Source organism: Anabrus simplex, chromosome 6 (assembly GCF_040414725.1).
Source record: "Anabrus simplex isolate iqAnaSimp1 chromosome 6, ASM4041472v1, whole genome shotgun sequence".
Lineage (NCBI taxonomy): Eukaryota > Metazoa > Arthropoda > Insecta > Orthoptera > Tettigoniidae > Anabrus > Anabrus simplex.
Window position 1 is genome coordinate 304,919,681 of NC_090270.1, and position 14,962 is coordinate 304,934,642.

At 42.4% G+C, this 14,962-nt stretch overlaps 1 protein-coding gene across 1 annotated transcript in view; it reads right to left on the bottom strand.

Annotated features, from left to right (window-relative positions):
* The window catches only part of LOC136876509 (uncharacterized oxidoreductase YrbE), an 85,920-nt gene extending 71,189 nt beyond the window's left edge, over window positions 1–14,731 (bottom strand). The window contains exon 1 of the mRNA XM_067150523.2: window positions 14,600–14,731. Coding sequence (XP_067006624.2) covers window positions 14,600–14,682 — 83 coding nt within the window. The 5' untranslated portion in view covers window positions 14,683–14,731. The remainder of the gene's footprint in view (window positions 1–14,599) is intronic.
* Window positions 14,732–14,962: the final 231 nt, after the last annotated feature.

Below are 14,962 nucleotides of genomic sequence, written 5' to 3' on the forward strand. Positions count from 1 at the left end.
ATTGAAGGAACTTACTAGAAAATTGAATCTAGCAAAGAAGGCAGCTAAGGATAACATGATGGCAAGCATAATTGGCAGTCATACAAATTTTAGTGAAAAATGGAAGGGTATGTACAGGTATTTTAAGGCAGAATTAGGTTCCAAGAAGGACATTCCAGGAATAATTAATGAACAAGGGGAGTGTGTATGTGAGGATCTTCAAAAGGCAGAAGTATTCAGTCAGCAGTATGTAAAGATTGTTGGTTACAAGGATAATATCGAGATAGAGGAAGAGACTAAGGCCAAAGAAGTAATAAAATTTTCGTATGATAACAATGACATTTACAATAAGATACAAAAGTTGAAAACTAGAAAAGTGGCTGGAATTGATCAGATTTCTGGGGATATACTAAAGACAATGGGTTGGAATGTAGTACCATATCTGAAGTACTTATTTGATTATTGTTTGGCCGAAGGAGCTATACCAGATGAATGGAGAGTTGCTATAGTAGCCCCTGTGTATAAAGGAAAGGGTGATAGACATAAAGCTGAAAATTACAGGCCAGTAAGTTTGACATGCATTGTATGTAAGCTTTGGGAAGGCATTCTTTCTGATTATATTAGACATGTTTGTGAAATTAATAACTGGTTCGATAGAAGGCAATTCGGTTTTAGGAAAGGTTATTCCACTGAAGCTCAACTTGTAGGATTCCAGCAAGATATAGCAGATATCTTGGATTCTGGAGGTCAAATGGACTGTATCGCGATTGACATGTCTAAAGCATTTGATAGGGTGGATCATTGGAGACTACTGGAAAAAATGAGTGTAATTGGACTAGACAAAAGAGTGACTGAATGGGTTGTTATATTTCTAGAAAATAGATCTCAGAGAATTAGAGTAGGTGAAGCTTTGTCTGACCCTGTAATAGTTGAGAGGGGAGTTCCTCAGGGCAGTGTTATCGGACCTTTATGTTTTCTTATATATATAAATGATATGAGTAAAGGAGTGGAATCGGAGGTAAGGCTTTTTTCGGATGATGTTATTCTCTATAGAGTGATAAATAAGTTACAAGATTGTGAGCAACTGCAACGTGACCTCGAAAATATTGTGAGATGGACAGCAGGCAATGGTATGTTGATAAACGGGGCTAAAAGTCAGGTTGTGAGTTTTACAAATAGGAAAACTCCTCTCAGTTTTAATTACTGCGTTGATGGGGTGAAAGTTCCTTTTGGGGATCATTGTAAGTATCTAGGTGTTAATATAAGGAAAGATCTTCACTGGGGTAATCACATAAATGGGATTGTAAATAAAGGGTACCGATCTCTGCACATGGTTATGAGGGTGTTTAGGGGTTGTAGTAAGGATGTAAAGGAGAGTGCATATAAGTCTCTGGTAAGACCCCAACTAGAGTATGGTTCCAGTGTATGGGACCCTCACCAGGATTACCTGATTCAAGAACTGGAAAAAATCCAAAGAAAAGCAGCTCGATTTGTTCTGGGTGATTTCCGACAAAAGAGTAGCGTTACAAAAATGTTGCAATGTTTGGGTTGGGAAGAATTGAGAGAAAGAAGAAGAGCTGCTCGACTAAGTGGTATGTTCCGAGCTGTCAGCGGAGAGATGGCGTGGAATGACATTAGTAGACGAATAGGTTTGAATGGCGTCTATAAAAGTAGGAAAGATCACAATATGAAGATAAAGTTGGAATTCAAGAAGACAAACTGGGGCAAATATTCATTTATAGGAAGGGGAGTTAGGGATTGGAATAACTTACCAAGGGAGATGTTCAATAAATTTCCAATTTCTTTGAAATCATTTCGGAAAAGGCTAGGAAAGCAACAGATAGGGAATCTGCCACCTGGGCGACTGCCCTAAATGCAGATCAGTATTGATTGATTGTATTGATTGATTAATAGCCATGGATGACACATTCGATGCTGAGGAGGATGGATTTACAGCCTGTCTTGGGTAATACCATTTCATAGGTAGTACTTTATTAATTTTAGTTTCGAAAACGATGGTTTATAACGAGAGTAATTAATTAGGTGTAAAATTTGATAATTTGGTACCAGTTCTCATTATTTCTTTATTGATAACTTGGCGCAGATATTTGTGAAAGAGCGTTGCGCTCGTGTTATGAGGGACAGCTGTCTTAGACTTAATTTGCAAACTTCCGACATTTACTCTACATAAGCGCTGTAAAAACAAACTTGTCCGGCTCCATAACTGGTTGATTCCCCTGGCACGGGGACTGGGTGTGTGTCGTCTTCATCATCATTTCATCCTCATCACGACGCGCAGGTCGCCTACGGGAGTCAAACCAAAAGACCTGCACCTGGTGAGCCGAAGTCCTCGGACACATCCCGGCACTAAAAGCCATACGCCATTGCATTTCATTTTTTCAAAACAAACATATCCCGATGTCACCTTTCTCGCGCAGTGGCATCCGGGGAAATTTATTCATTCATGTATTTAGTTTTCTGTGGAAGTCTGCGGGCCCGCCTATATTGCAGGCCCTAACGTTACGCCACTGGTGATATTCCTAGCATCTGAATGAAGATAACTTCTGACTCATAAGAACAATTGAAAGAAATAGCTCCCTCATGAGTCATGCGAGGTACAGAGGAACATTTATCTCCAGATAAGGCCTTTTATTTGCTTTATCTGCACAGAGAAGAATAGTGTAGACAACTGAGCATAGGCGGATCCAGGAATCCATAAAGGGAGGGGCTAACTTTACAAAATTTCATTTCACAAAGCAAAAACGAGTAATTTGGACACTTTACTTCCCTAGTGATGAAATTTCTCGGGTTTATTTTAAGGAAATTGTTACAATATAGTAAATAGTTAAGATAATTTATTGATATTTATTTCACCACAAAATTCCATTAAATAATGCTTAAGGTTCATCAACTTTACTACATACAGTTTCGTATTAGCAGTTCACATCAATCAATATGTTTGACCAGCTAAAAGAGATCTTCACCATTTATTGCACTTTTTTTTTAATGGATGTTTGCTAATGGAATTAAGATGTTTCTTTTCGATTTTACTTGTAGTGTTTTAGCTTACGAAGGGCCGATAGGCCTACACTTCTCTCTGTGGAGGCTGCCGTGACTGACAGGGTGGCAAATATTTGTAGCAATAGTCTAATATCGGGAAAGAAGTATTCATTAGAGCTAATCATGCTCATTTTTGTACTTCCTTCTAGATGAGACGTTGTCCATTTATCTCTCCATGGTGATATTTCTGCTCTTAATTCAGCACTTTTTGCCCTGCAATCTTCTTCATACATCTCTGCTGCTTTAATAATTTCTTTTACTGATAACTTAAAAAAAAATACGGGGAATAACCCCTTCTAAAGGGGCCACTTTGTGAACGTTATTACAAAGTCTTACTTAAGAGTTCGACAAAAGGCAAGAATAGCCTACACCTTCTTGAAGTATTCCTCAGGATCCTTAGTTGACACATTCGTTCTTCGAGTTTGCATGCCACAAATACGTGGGAGACGGATTTATTCACCCACTGAAACAGCCATGTTATTTGCTGCAATAAAAATACCTTTACGCTTTTCATTGGGTATTTTCCCATTATATTCAAACTTCCTATTACAGTGCCAATGTAAGACAATGCAGATGATAAATATTGCAAGAACTTTTTAGTTTCACGGTATGGGCCAAAGAGTGAACAGCTGTTTCAATCAATCAATCAATCAATCAATCAATCAATCAATCAATCAATCACTACTGATCTGTATTTAGGGCAGTCGCCCAGGTGGCAGATTCCCCAGATTCCAAACCAATGATAAATTCAAGTCTCCTCAAAAGCGCACCCAAGGCAACAGTTTTACTTAATGTCTCACTATCTGGATCTTCTTCTATTTGATCAAGTATCCTTACAACATTAGTAGGCGAGTTGGCCGTGCGGTTAGAGTCGCGCAGCTGTGAGCTTGTATCCGGGAGATAGTGCGTTCGAACCTCACTGTCGGCAGCCCTGAAGATGGTTTTCCGTGGTTTCCCATTTTCACACCAGGCAAATGCTGGGGCTGTACCTTAATTAAGGCCACGGCCGCTTCCTTCCCACTCGTAGGCCTTTCCTATCCCATCGTCACCATAAGAACTATCTGTGTCGGTGCGACGTAAAGCAAAAAAAAAAAAAAAATTACAACATTAGTTCCTGAAATACAATGAAGCTATCATGGTGGTGGTGGTGGTGGTGGTGGTGGTGGTGATTATTGTTTTAAGAGGAAGTACAACTAGGCAACCATCCTATTTTAACATTAATCGGAGAGAGAGAGAAAAAATGGAAGAGATCCGAAACTTCGAAAAATGAATATATCGGCCAAAGGATGACAAGGGCCATGGAGGGCGTGAAAATGAAAGACTCCTAGGATTCGCAAACCTAATACCGTCGGGGTCGAAAAGAACAAGAGTTGACCAAGTGAACTCGGATAGGAGATATGAAAGTGAGGAGCCTAGCATAAGTAAGTGGAAGCAATGCCAGGACTCAACTAAGAGCCCCGTGGTCATCAACCCACTGAGAGCATCTGGGAGGTGGTGGTGATTACTGTTTAAAGATGAAGTACAACTGGGCAACTATCCTCTATATAACACTAATCGGAGAGAAAAATGGAAGGGATCCGATACTTCGAAAAATGAAGGTATCGGCCAAAGAAAGACAAGGGCAACGAAGGGTGTGGAAATGAAAGACTCTCTAAGTCTCGGAAACCTAATAGTGTCGGGGTCGGAAAAGAACAAGAGCTGACCAAGGGAGGTCGGATAGGATGGATGAAAGTGCGGAGGCTGGCACAAGTTAAGTGGAAGCAATGCCAGGACTCAGCTAAGGTCCCTGTGGTCGTCAAACCACGTTCCCAAGTTCAGAGCCCCTGGGGTCCCTTCTAGTCACATTTTACGACAGGCAGAGGATACCGTAGGTGTTGTTCTACTGTCCCCACTCACAGGGGAAATGTGGCTGACAGCAATGTCTTCTAGAGTTCAGTATACTGTCTGCTTCGAGTTAAGAATGACATAAATGTAATTTTTTATAATTCTCCCTCCAAAGGTACTTATGTAATTAAACAATATTTGTCGTGGATATGACGAGTTTAGTTACTTAATTCGCCAACATTCTGAGTTTCCAGACAGACACACATTAAGGAAAAATACTGTCGAATTTCCCTTTGCCCGACTCATTGGCTGAATGGTCAGCGTTGAGGCGTTCGGTTCAGAGGATCTCTGGTTCGATTCCCGGCCGGGTCGGGAATTTTAATCGCCTCTGATTAATTCTTCTGGCCCAGGGACTGGGTGTTTGTGTTTGTACCAACACTTTCCTCTTCATATTCAGACAACACACTACACTACCAACCACCACAGAAACACGCAGTAGTGATTACATCCCTCCATATAGGGTTGGCGCCGGGAAGGGCACCGGCCGTAAAACAGGACTAAGTCCACATGTGTGACACAGTTCGCACCCGCGACCCCACAAGAGTGGGAAAAAGCGGTAGTAAAAGAAGAAGTGTCAAATTTCCCTTTGTAAATTCAAATGATGTCCGCCTCTGTGGTGTAGTGGTTAGTGTGATTAGCTGCCACCCCCGGAGGCCCGGGTTCGATTCCCGGCTCTGCCACGAAATTTGAAAAGTGGTACGAGGGCTGGAACGGGGTCCAATCAGCCTCGGGGGGTCAACTGAGTAGAGGTGGGTTCGATTCCCACCTCGGCCATCCTGGAAGTGGTTTTCCCTGGTTTCCCACTTCTCCTCCAGACAAATGCCGGGATGGTACCTAACTTAATGCCACGGTCGCTTCCTTCCCTCTTCCTTGTCTATCCCTTCCAGTCTTCCTCCCTCCCCCCCCCCCCCGCAAGGCCCCTGTTCAGCATAGCAGGTGAGGCCGCCTGGGCGAAGCACTGGTCATCCTCCCAAGTTGTATCCCCCGACCCAGAGTCTGAAGCTCCAGGACACTGCCCTTGGTGCGGTAGAGGTGGGATCCCTCGCTGAGTCCGAGGGAAAAGCCAACCCTGGAGGGAAAACAGATTAAGAAAGGAAGAGAAATTCAAATTATCATAAATATGTCTTTCACTAATGAAATTCAAATAGGTAACGATTAATTTATTTGCAACTAATGAATAGTTTTCGAGACACTTATGAATGGAATATGGAGTCGACAAGTGCAGGATTCAGTGCATCGAAAGGGGAAAGCCGACTCAGGTCCTATGAAACTACCACCCAATGAAGTGATCAGTTCTCTAGAGTAAGATGAGAATAGGATTGTTTTATAAAAGAGCTTTCTATATGTCTCTAAAAAGACATGGCCATCCATGTATACTTCACATCACAGCCTCCGCGGTTAATACGTAACATTGCACCTGGGAGATAGTGGGTCGGCAGCCCTGAAGATGGTTTTCCGTGTTTTCCCATTTTCACACCAGGTAAATGCTGGGGCTTACCTTAATTTTTTAAGAACTTGCTTCACGTCGCACCGACACAGATAGGTCTTTTTTAATTGGCTATCATGTATTTCTACCTAATGAGTAGGACAAAATACTTTATATTTGGTCTTTTTTAACAAACTGGTTTCAGAAGAGCAGACATTCTTTCCGCAGAAGCAGAGACAAACGATGTCGCTAATGAGAAAATCCCTAACATATTCTTAATTTGCCAAATACTGTATCATAGCTTTTTGTAGTTGCACAATTTCAGTTGAAGCAGTGTACAGTATGTGAAATGCCAGAGGGTTCATTTAAAATCAGTGCAGTGCTTGGGTTCCAATAAATTTACCTAACATATTTGATTCGACATCAAACCGCTGGCTGAGTCCGAAAATCTTAATCAAACTTTTAAATGTAAACGAGGGACTGATGGCCTTGATGTTAGGCCCCTTTAAACAACAAGCATCATCATCATCAGCCGCACGGAGGAGTTCTCCAGCTTTCCAATCTTGTAGGTATGTTTTTACCAATTACCTTGTCTTGAAGAATTAGTTAAAAACTTCAATATTTTTGGCCTTAAATTGTTTAATTGTCTGGCTTAATTCTCAGTTTCCCCATTCGTTTCAAAATGCTATCATCCTGAACTCTATCAGTCCAGGGAATTTTTAATAGGCGACGATATGTCCATATCTCAAATGCTTCTAAGTTAATTATTTGATTATTATTGAAGATTTCCGCGTCTAGATCTCCATGCCATACACTCACACAGGCTAAACATGGCATCGCACATACTGTAATTCTTTAATTTCAAACCATTCATGGGAATTTAAAACCGTTTTTTATATTTGCAGAAAGAATTTCTAGCCATTTAAATTCTATATTTAATTTATTTAGTAGAGTCCCACTCTTCATTAAGCCAACTGCTCAACATTTTAACTTAATAACACGTCCGATATTGGTGCCATTAATTCATGTGCGTTAATGTGCAGATTTTTATTTCTTATAATATTTTCCTACTTGCTTTACGTCGCATCGACACAGATAGATCTTATGACGACGATTTCTTATAATAATAATAATAATAATAATAATATATTTTGACAATATTTATATTAATTTATATGTGCACCGACATGACGTTCTATTTCTTCAACAAGAAGCTGAAGTTCTTCAATGACAAACAGGCATAAGATTGAAAATGGACATTTGGCATTTGGAATGAGTGTGTTCTATTTTTTTTTAAATGCTATTTGTTCGGTGCGTCGAACTAGAAAAATATTTTGCCCCTACTTGCGCCATATGTGAGGAACCTGCGTGTATTTTGTAAATGGTGGAAGTGTAAAGTGTTGAATGTGAGGAAAGGAACGTTAAGGACGACACAAACACCCAGTCCCCAGGTCAGGGATATTAATCATTTACAATTTAAAAACCCTGACCCGGCCGGGAATCGAACCCGGGGCCGCCGGGTGACAGGCGGACGCGTTGCCCCCTAGAGAACGGGGCCGAACGTGTTCTAGTATTAGTCTCAGGAATCCAAAAGTTCGATACAGCAGAACTTCTCGTTCTAATTAAAATGAAAATTCTTCGATGGATCAGAAATTGTAATACCGGTAGTAAAGACGGTAGGCCTAATTTTTTGTTGATTATCATCATCGTCACTAGGATGTCAACAATGAAGAGGTTTTCTCTCTAAATTATTTAGGTTTCTTTGGCGAATACCTCAGACCTCCATTCTATTGAATACACTGACGTACTTTTTCACGTCTACAGAATGTATCACTTTAGTTTTTATCAAAATAAAGAGGAAATAGAACATGAACAAAGCGAACAAAGCTCTCTCTATGTTAATCACTTAGCTTTCTTGCAGGTGTATTTGACACTTTCATAACAAACGCCCATTACTATCTGGGCAGATTTATTAGTGATGAGGCCATATCAACTTCACAGTTCTACGTTAAAGTTTATTGAACTCCTACCATTAATTCCCATGGTTGGGCCCGTGGTCTAGGGGTAGCGAGCCTGTTTCAAATCTGGAGGCCTCAGGTTCGATTCCTCTGAGAACTGATTCGAGCTCCACTCAACCTACATGAGAACAATTGAGGAGCTATCTGATGATGAGAGAGTGGCCAAGAATAACGGCCGAAAAGATACGTCACGTCAGCTCGTAATTTGCAGGTCCTCAGGTTGAGCAGCGGTCGCCTGATAGGCCAAGGTCCCTCAAGGCTGTTAACGAATGATCTACACACTCATACGATGTACGGTATTCCTACATCAGTTAGGGTGAATTTTAGGGTCAAAAAATAATAATGTTATTGGCTTTACGTCCCACTAACTACTGTACATTGTTACGGATTTTGGAGACGCCGAGGTGCCGGAAGTTAATCCCGCAGGAGTTCTTTTAGGTGTTAGTAAATCTACCGACACGCGATTGATATATTTCAGCACCTTCAAATACCACCGGACTGAGCAAGGATCAAACCTACCACCAAGCTGGGGTCAGAAGGCCAGCGCCTCAACCGTCTGAGTCATTCAGCCCGGCAAACAATAAAGAATACGGTAGTCCGACTCATTGGCTGAATGGTCAGCGCTGAGGCCTTCAGTTCAGAGGGTCCCGGGTTTGATTCCCGACCGGTATTTTAATCGCGTCTGAATAATTATTCTGGCTCGGGGACTGGGTATTTGTGTTTGTCCCAACACTTTCCTCTTCATATTCAGACACCACATCGCACTAACAACCACCACATAAGGGCATCCGGCCGTAAAACAGGGACAAATCCACATGTGCGACACAGTTCGCACCCGCGACCCCACATATGGGAGAAAAGCGGTAGAAGAATAAAGAATACGGTAATAATATCTGCTTCTTGTTATTTCTTGATGAATGCAGTATTTTTTCATTTTTCTTCTGGTACAGGCTAGAGTAAAATGTAGCTTCTATGACGATGATGATGCTTGTTGTTTAAAGTGGCCTATCATCGTCATCGGTCACTAATGTTACGAGGCAAAACGAAATGTAATAATAATTATTAACATTTTAAAATGTTTCCACTGACTAGAATGTAAAATACCTGACGATGAAAACAATGATTATGAATTTAAAATAATCAGTAGATCTAATTCGCAATGCCTTATTTTCTTATAAAATGACAGAAAAAATAGGTGAAAACAGAATAAGACATTCCCTTGAAGTGAAGTCATAGGCTACATATCATTCCAATTAAAAGTATAAAAATAAAATAAAAACAATAGAGTAATACGTACAACAATAAAATAACAATTAAAAACAGATAGAAAACACACTTTTACAGGCCACTATCCCTCATAAACTGAACGACGGGTTTGCTGACTGCTCGTCATCTCATAGGATGAGGGAGATCGTACTCGGAAGTTTCAGACTACGGCCAGTTCCACGCACTCCGTAAGGAGTACAAGGGTAAGATGATGATAATGGCGTATGGTCTCCGGAAAGACCTGGTGCGGGTCTTTTTCTCGTAGACGGCCTATTAGGCGACCTGCATGTCTCTGAAGATGGGGGCCCTACCTAGCCCCCGAGCCATTGGGATTAACCAATTAAGGTTAAAATCCCGCACCCGGCCGGGAATCGAATCCGGGACCCTCTGAACCGAAGACCAGTACGATGACCATTCAACCAACGAGTCGGACAACGGCAAGATGATCGCCATAATTACTTCTCACTTGGAAGTGCGTTGCTATACCGTGGTCGATCCGCAGATGATAATACCATCGTTTCTCTTCGTGAAACCCGAAGAGAAGTTCTTCCATACCTTCGTATTTCCTTTTATCGTTCTCAGCTTATTTGGAAGAGACGTGGCCTGCCACTCCATCTCCCAATGGGACACAATCAAATGTCTCAGTTGAGAACGAATATCGCTGGCTGGAACCTTGTAAGGCTACGGGGACCTTGTGACCGCCTCCTAGGCAGCTCTATCAGCTAACTCGTTTAGTCGTTTCCCGCTAGACTCGTGTGGCTTGGGAGCCACAAGAACGTGATTCTGGTGCTAGCATTCTCAACACCCGGCCAGCAGGTATTGGATCCGCTGTACCAGAGGGTGCCGAGGGAAACATGCCTCAATAGATTGTAACGAGCTCAAGGAGTCGGTACACAGCGGTAAGTGCCGGCATTCATCGGTCAGCGCATACCGCACAGCTTCAAACATAGCACAGAGCTCTACTACAGGTTTCCGGTGGAGGAAAAAGAAACCTGTTATTGACAACGAACGCTCAGCCTACTTTCGCTTCTGCCCTCGAACCATCCGTGTAAATAACTACTGAATCTGGATACTGGCCAACAACGGACAGGAAGAGACTCCGGTAAGTGGAAAGGCCCGTGTTAGCTTTTGAGCCGGTGTGCAGATCCAGGATTAATTCAGGTCGTCGTAGTAACCACGGAGGTACCTTACTTGGTTGTCTGTTCAATCAATCAATCAATCAATCAATCAATCAATCAATCAATCATGATCTGCATTTAGGGCAGTCGCCCAGGTGGCAGATACCCTACCAGTTGTTTTCCTAGCCTTTTCTTAAATGATTTCAAAGAATTTGGAAATTTATTGAACACCTGCCTTGGTAAGTTATTCCAATCCCTAACTCCCCTTTCTATAAACGAATACTGACCCTACGAGTAGCACCTTTTATAACATCTAGAAACGCTAATCGTGCTCTGAATGTCATAACTCAGCACCACCCATACCTCAGAAACTTCTGTACTCTCACAGTCATAAATAAGAACGAGACTTCAATAGAAGCTACATTGTTTCATGCACCTCCAGTTCCTTGTCTTGTCTTGGGCTGGGAAGAATTGGTAGAAAGAAGACGAGCTGGTCGACTAAGTGGAATGTTCCGAGCTGTCAGCGGAGATGGCGTGGAATGACATTAGTAGATGGATAAGTTTGAGTGGCATCTTTAAGAGTAGGAAAGATCACAATATGAAGATAAAGTCGGAATTCAAGAGGACAAATTGGAGCAAATATTCGTTTATAGGAAGAGGGGTTAGGAATTGGAATAACTTACCAAGGCAGATATTCAATAAATTTCCAAATTCTTTGAAATCATTTAAGAAAAGACTGTCAAGAGATAGTGGTTTTGAACCCACTGATGGCATTTTCAGCTTTCACACCAGGCAAATGCTAGGGGTTGTACCTTTAAGGGCACGGTCGCTTCCTTCGCACTGCTAGCCCTTTCCTATCCCATCGTCGGCATAGGACCTATCTGTGTCGGTGCGACGTAAAACAGATAGTGAAAGAGAAAAAGGTGCTTTAACGAAATTGTTAACAGAATGGCTGTTTCATCGACCTTCGTTAAGGCTAACGCACCGTTAAACTCTCCGTTCGTTTAACATAGCACTGCTTAACGCCGTGTTAAAATAAAAATGGCTGGTAGAGATTTTGTGTTTGGTGCTCAGCTGCTCTATTTAATTTACCTTAAAAATACTGAGAGACAGGAAGTTTCACGGAGAAATGCAGTTTATGAAGCGGTATAAGGGTTATCTAAATCTGTCGTGAGGAAAATACTCCAAGAGATAGAAGAGAGGGTCGAATACCCTCTGCAGGACGAAGTTCACCGCTGTCTCCAATGAAGCAATGAGATATTTTGCAACGGGCTCATTCGATTGTTACGGGAGATACCCCAATGTCGTAAACTGTAGGAGAGAGAGAGAGAGAGAGAGAAACACTACTATTCCATTATCTTATTCATATGCAAGAAACATTTGTACAGGGCGAGTTGGCTGTGCGGTTAGGAGCGCGCAGCTGTGAGCTCGCATCCGGGAGACAGGGGGTTCGAACCCCACTGTCGGCAGCCCTGAAGATGGTTTTCCGTGGTTTCCCATTTTCACACCAGGCAATTATTAAGACCACGGCCTCTTCCTTCCCATTCCTAGGCCTTTCCTGTCCCATCGTCGCCATAAGACATATGTGTTGGTGCGACGTAAAACAAATGTAAAAAAAAAAAAAAACATTTCTGTTGAAATATAAATTCAAAGGAATAACCCCAAAACCAAACCCCACGGCACTTAACGCCCTTGAAAGGGGCTTAGCCTGCCCAGCGACCGCTATTCAGCCCGAAGGCCTGCAGATTACGAGGGTTCGAGTGGTCAGCACGACACATCCTCTCGGCCGTTATCTGGGCTTTCGAGACCGGGGCCGCCATCTCACCGTCGGATAGCTCCTCAATTCTAATCACGTAGGCTGAGTAGACCTCGAACCACCCCTCAGGTCAAGAGAAAAATTCCTGACCTGGCCGGGAATCGAACCCGGGGCCTCCGGGTAAGAGGCAGGCACGCTACCCCTACACCACGGGGCCGACACTGTCATTCAATACTTGAATAAAAACGAGGTCAGAAATATGTCTTACGTTCTGAAACTTCGTTGTCATGAATATTCAAGTATACATAACCATCCCCTTCGATTGTGCACAGAATAGATTATCATGGAATCATTTTTCAAGAATTCCAACTGTAGCCTTTATCTCGTCCGTCTCTGTGGTGTAGTGGTTAGTGTGATTAGCTGCCACCCCCGGAGGCCCGGGTTCGATTCCCGGCTCTGCCACGAAATTTGAAAAGTGGTACGAGGGCTGGAACGGGGTCCACTCAGCCTCGGGAGGTCAACTGAGTAGAGGTGGGTTCGATTCCTGGAAGTGGTTTTCCGTGGTTTCCCACTTCTCCTCCAGGCAAATGCCGGGATGGTACCTAACTTAAGGCCATGACGGCTTCCTTCTCTCTCCCTTCCAATCTTCCCATCCCCCGCAAGGCCCCTGTTCAGCATAGCAGGTGAGGCCGCCTGGGCGAGGTCCTGATCATCCTCCCCAGTTGTATCCCCCGACCCAGAGTCTGAAGCTCCAGGACTCTGCCCTTGAGGCGGTAGAGGTGGGATCCCTCGCTGAGTCCGAGGGAAAAACTGACCCTGGAGGGTAAACAGATAAATAATAATAATAATAATAATAATAATAATAATAATAATAATAATAATAATAATAATAAGAAGAAGAAGAAGAAGAAGAAGAAGAATAAGAATAATAAGAAGAAACCTTTATCTCTCTAACCGAGAACGTTAGAGTTAGGCGTTATGCCAGAGGAGGGTTCCATCAATCGGAAATTTGAGGTTCATTTTTCACGGCTCCTCCGGTCGGTTATTGTAAGTCCTGTGGCACCTATTCTAATCATGATTCCAATAAATTACAATTTGGCACATTACTACAAAGCAGACACGTAATAGTTTGTATGCAATGCTGACAGGCTGCTGCTGCTACTACTACTACTACTACTACTACTTAACAGCAAAATGCAGGAATTGGCCCTAAAAAGAGGAGTGTATAACGCGCCAGTAAATCTACTGACATAGTCTGTCGTAAGTTGCAAACCAACAGACTGAAGCGGGATTTAACTCTTATCTCTTTTCGTTGCACCGACACAGACTGGTCTTATGGCGACGATGGGATCGGACCAGAGCTAGGACTGGGACTAGGAAGGAAGCGACCGTGGTCTTAATTAAGGTACCAGCATCTGGTGTGAAAAGGGGAAATCACGGAAAACCATGTTTAGGGCTGCAGACAATTGGGTTGGAATGCAAGTTTACAACTACGTGATCCGAACCCCATAGCTAACTCACTCGGCAGGGGACAATATTTACCATAGAGGCAACCATGCTGTCCAGCCAGTCACCTGATAAACAAAGATCGCTTTGTAAATCCATCATAGCCTCGTATGATCTGATAACTCATACGACTGGTAGCTTGGTAGTTTGTTAATTAACTGCCGTAATGTTAGTCCACTACGGTGTTTCTTTCGGTTGATTTCGGAAAGATAGTTTGGATAATTTTGTAAATCTGTTCTTGCCCATTTTACTCATCTCATATCATTGTTACTAATACTGTATGTCGTCCTTTCAGACAATGTTTGAAAAAAAAAAAAAAAAAAAAAAAAAAGACATTCAATTTTTATTTATTTGTTACATTTAGACCGTTCAATCGCTGAAAACTGCGGAACAGAGACGATTAAGGCGTGGTAGGTTTATTAGAAGGGATATAAGATATAATTCACTCGCGCCTTTCTTGATCACCTATAGTGTATTTCTTGTTACGGGCCTTAACACACTCCTCGTACTTGAATGCTTCATCAACCACTGATTTAAAAAAAAGAAACTGAAAACTTATTTCAGTATTATTGTTAATTGCATTCACCTGGTATACAGAAAGTCGTCTTCAGGAGGCGGCGGTAGAGGCTTGGTGTACGGAGAAGAGTCCTTGTGTTTCACTGTAGCCATGGTAGCGCGTCTCGTACCAACACACAAGCACACTCACTGCAGAACGCTGCAGAAATGCTCCCCTGTTACGGACACCTTCTCTTAGGTATGCGTCAGCAAAGTCAGTACATGCCATGCCCTCTTGTGCTGTGTACGGCTGATACGTATCATGCGGGAAATTTAAAACCAACGTATTATTTCTTGCTATGTGCAGGCTAGGCGCGCTCTCTCAGGGCGGTTTTAACTTCTGAGAATTAAAATACAAGGATTCCTTGTGCTTCCTCTTGTATTCCCCTCGTGG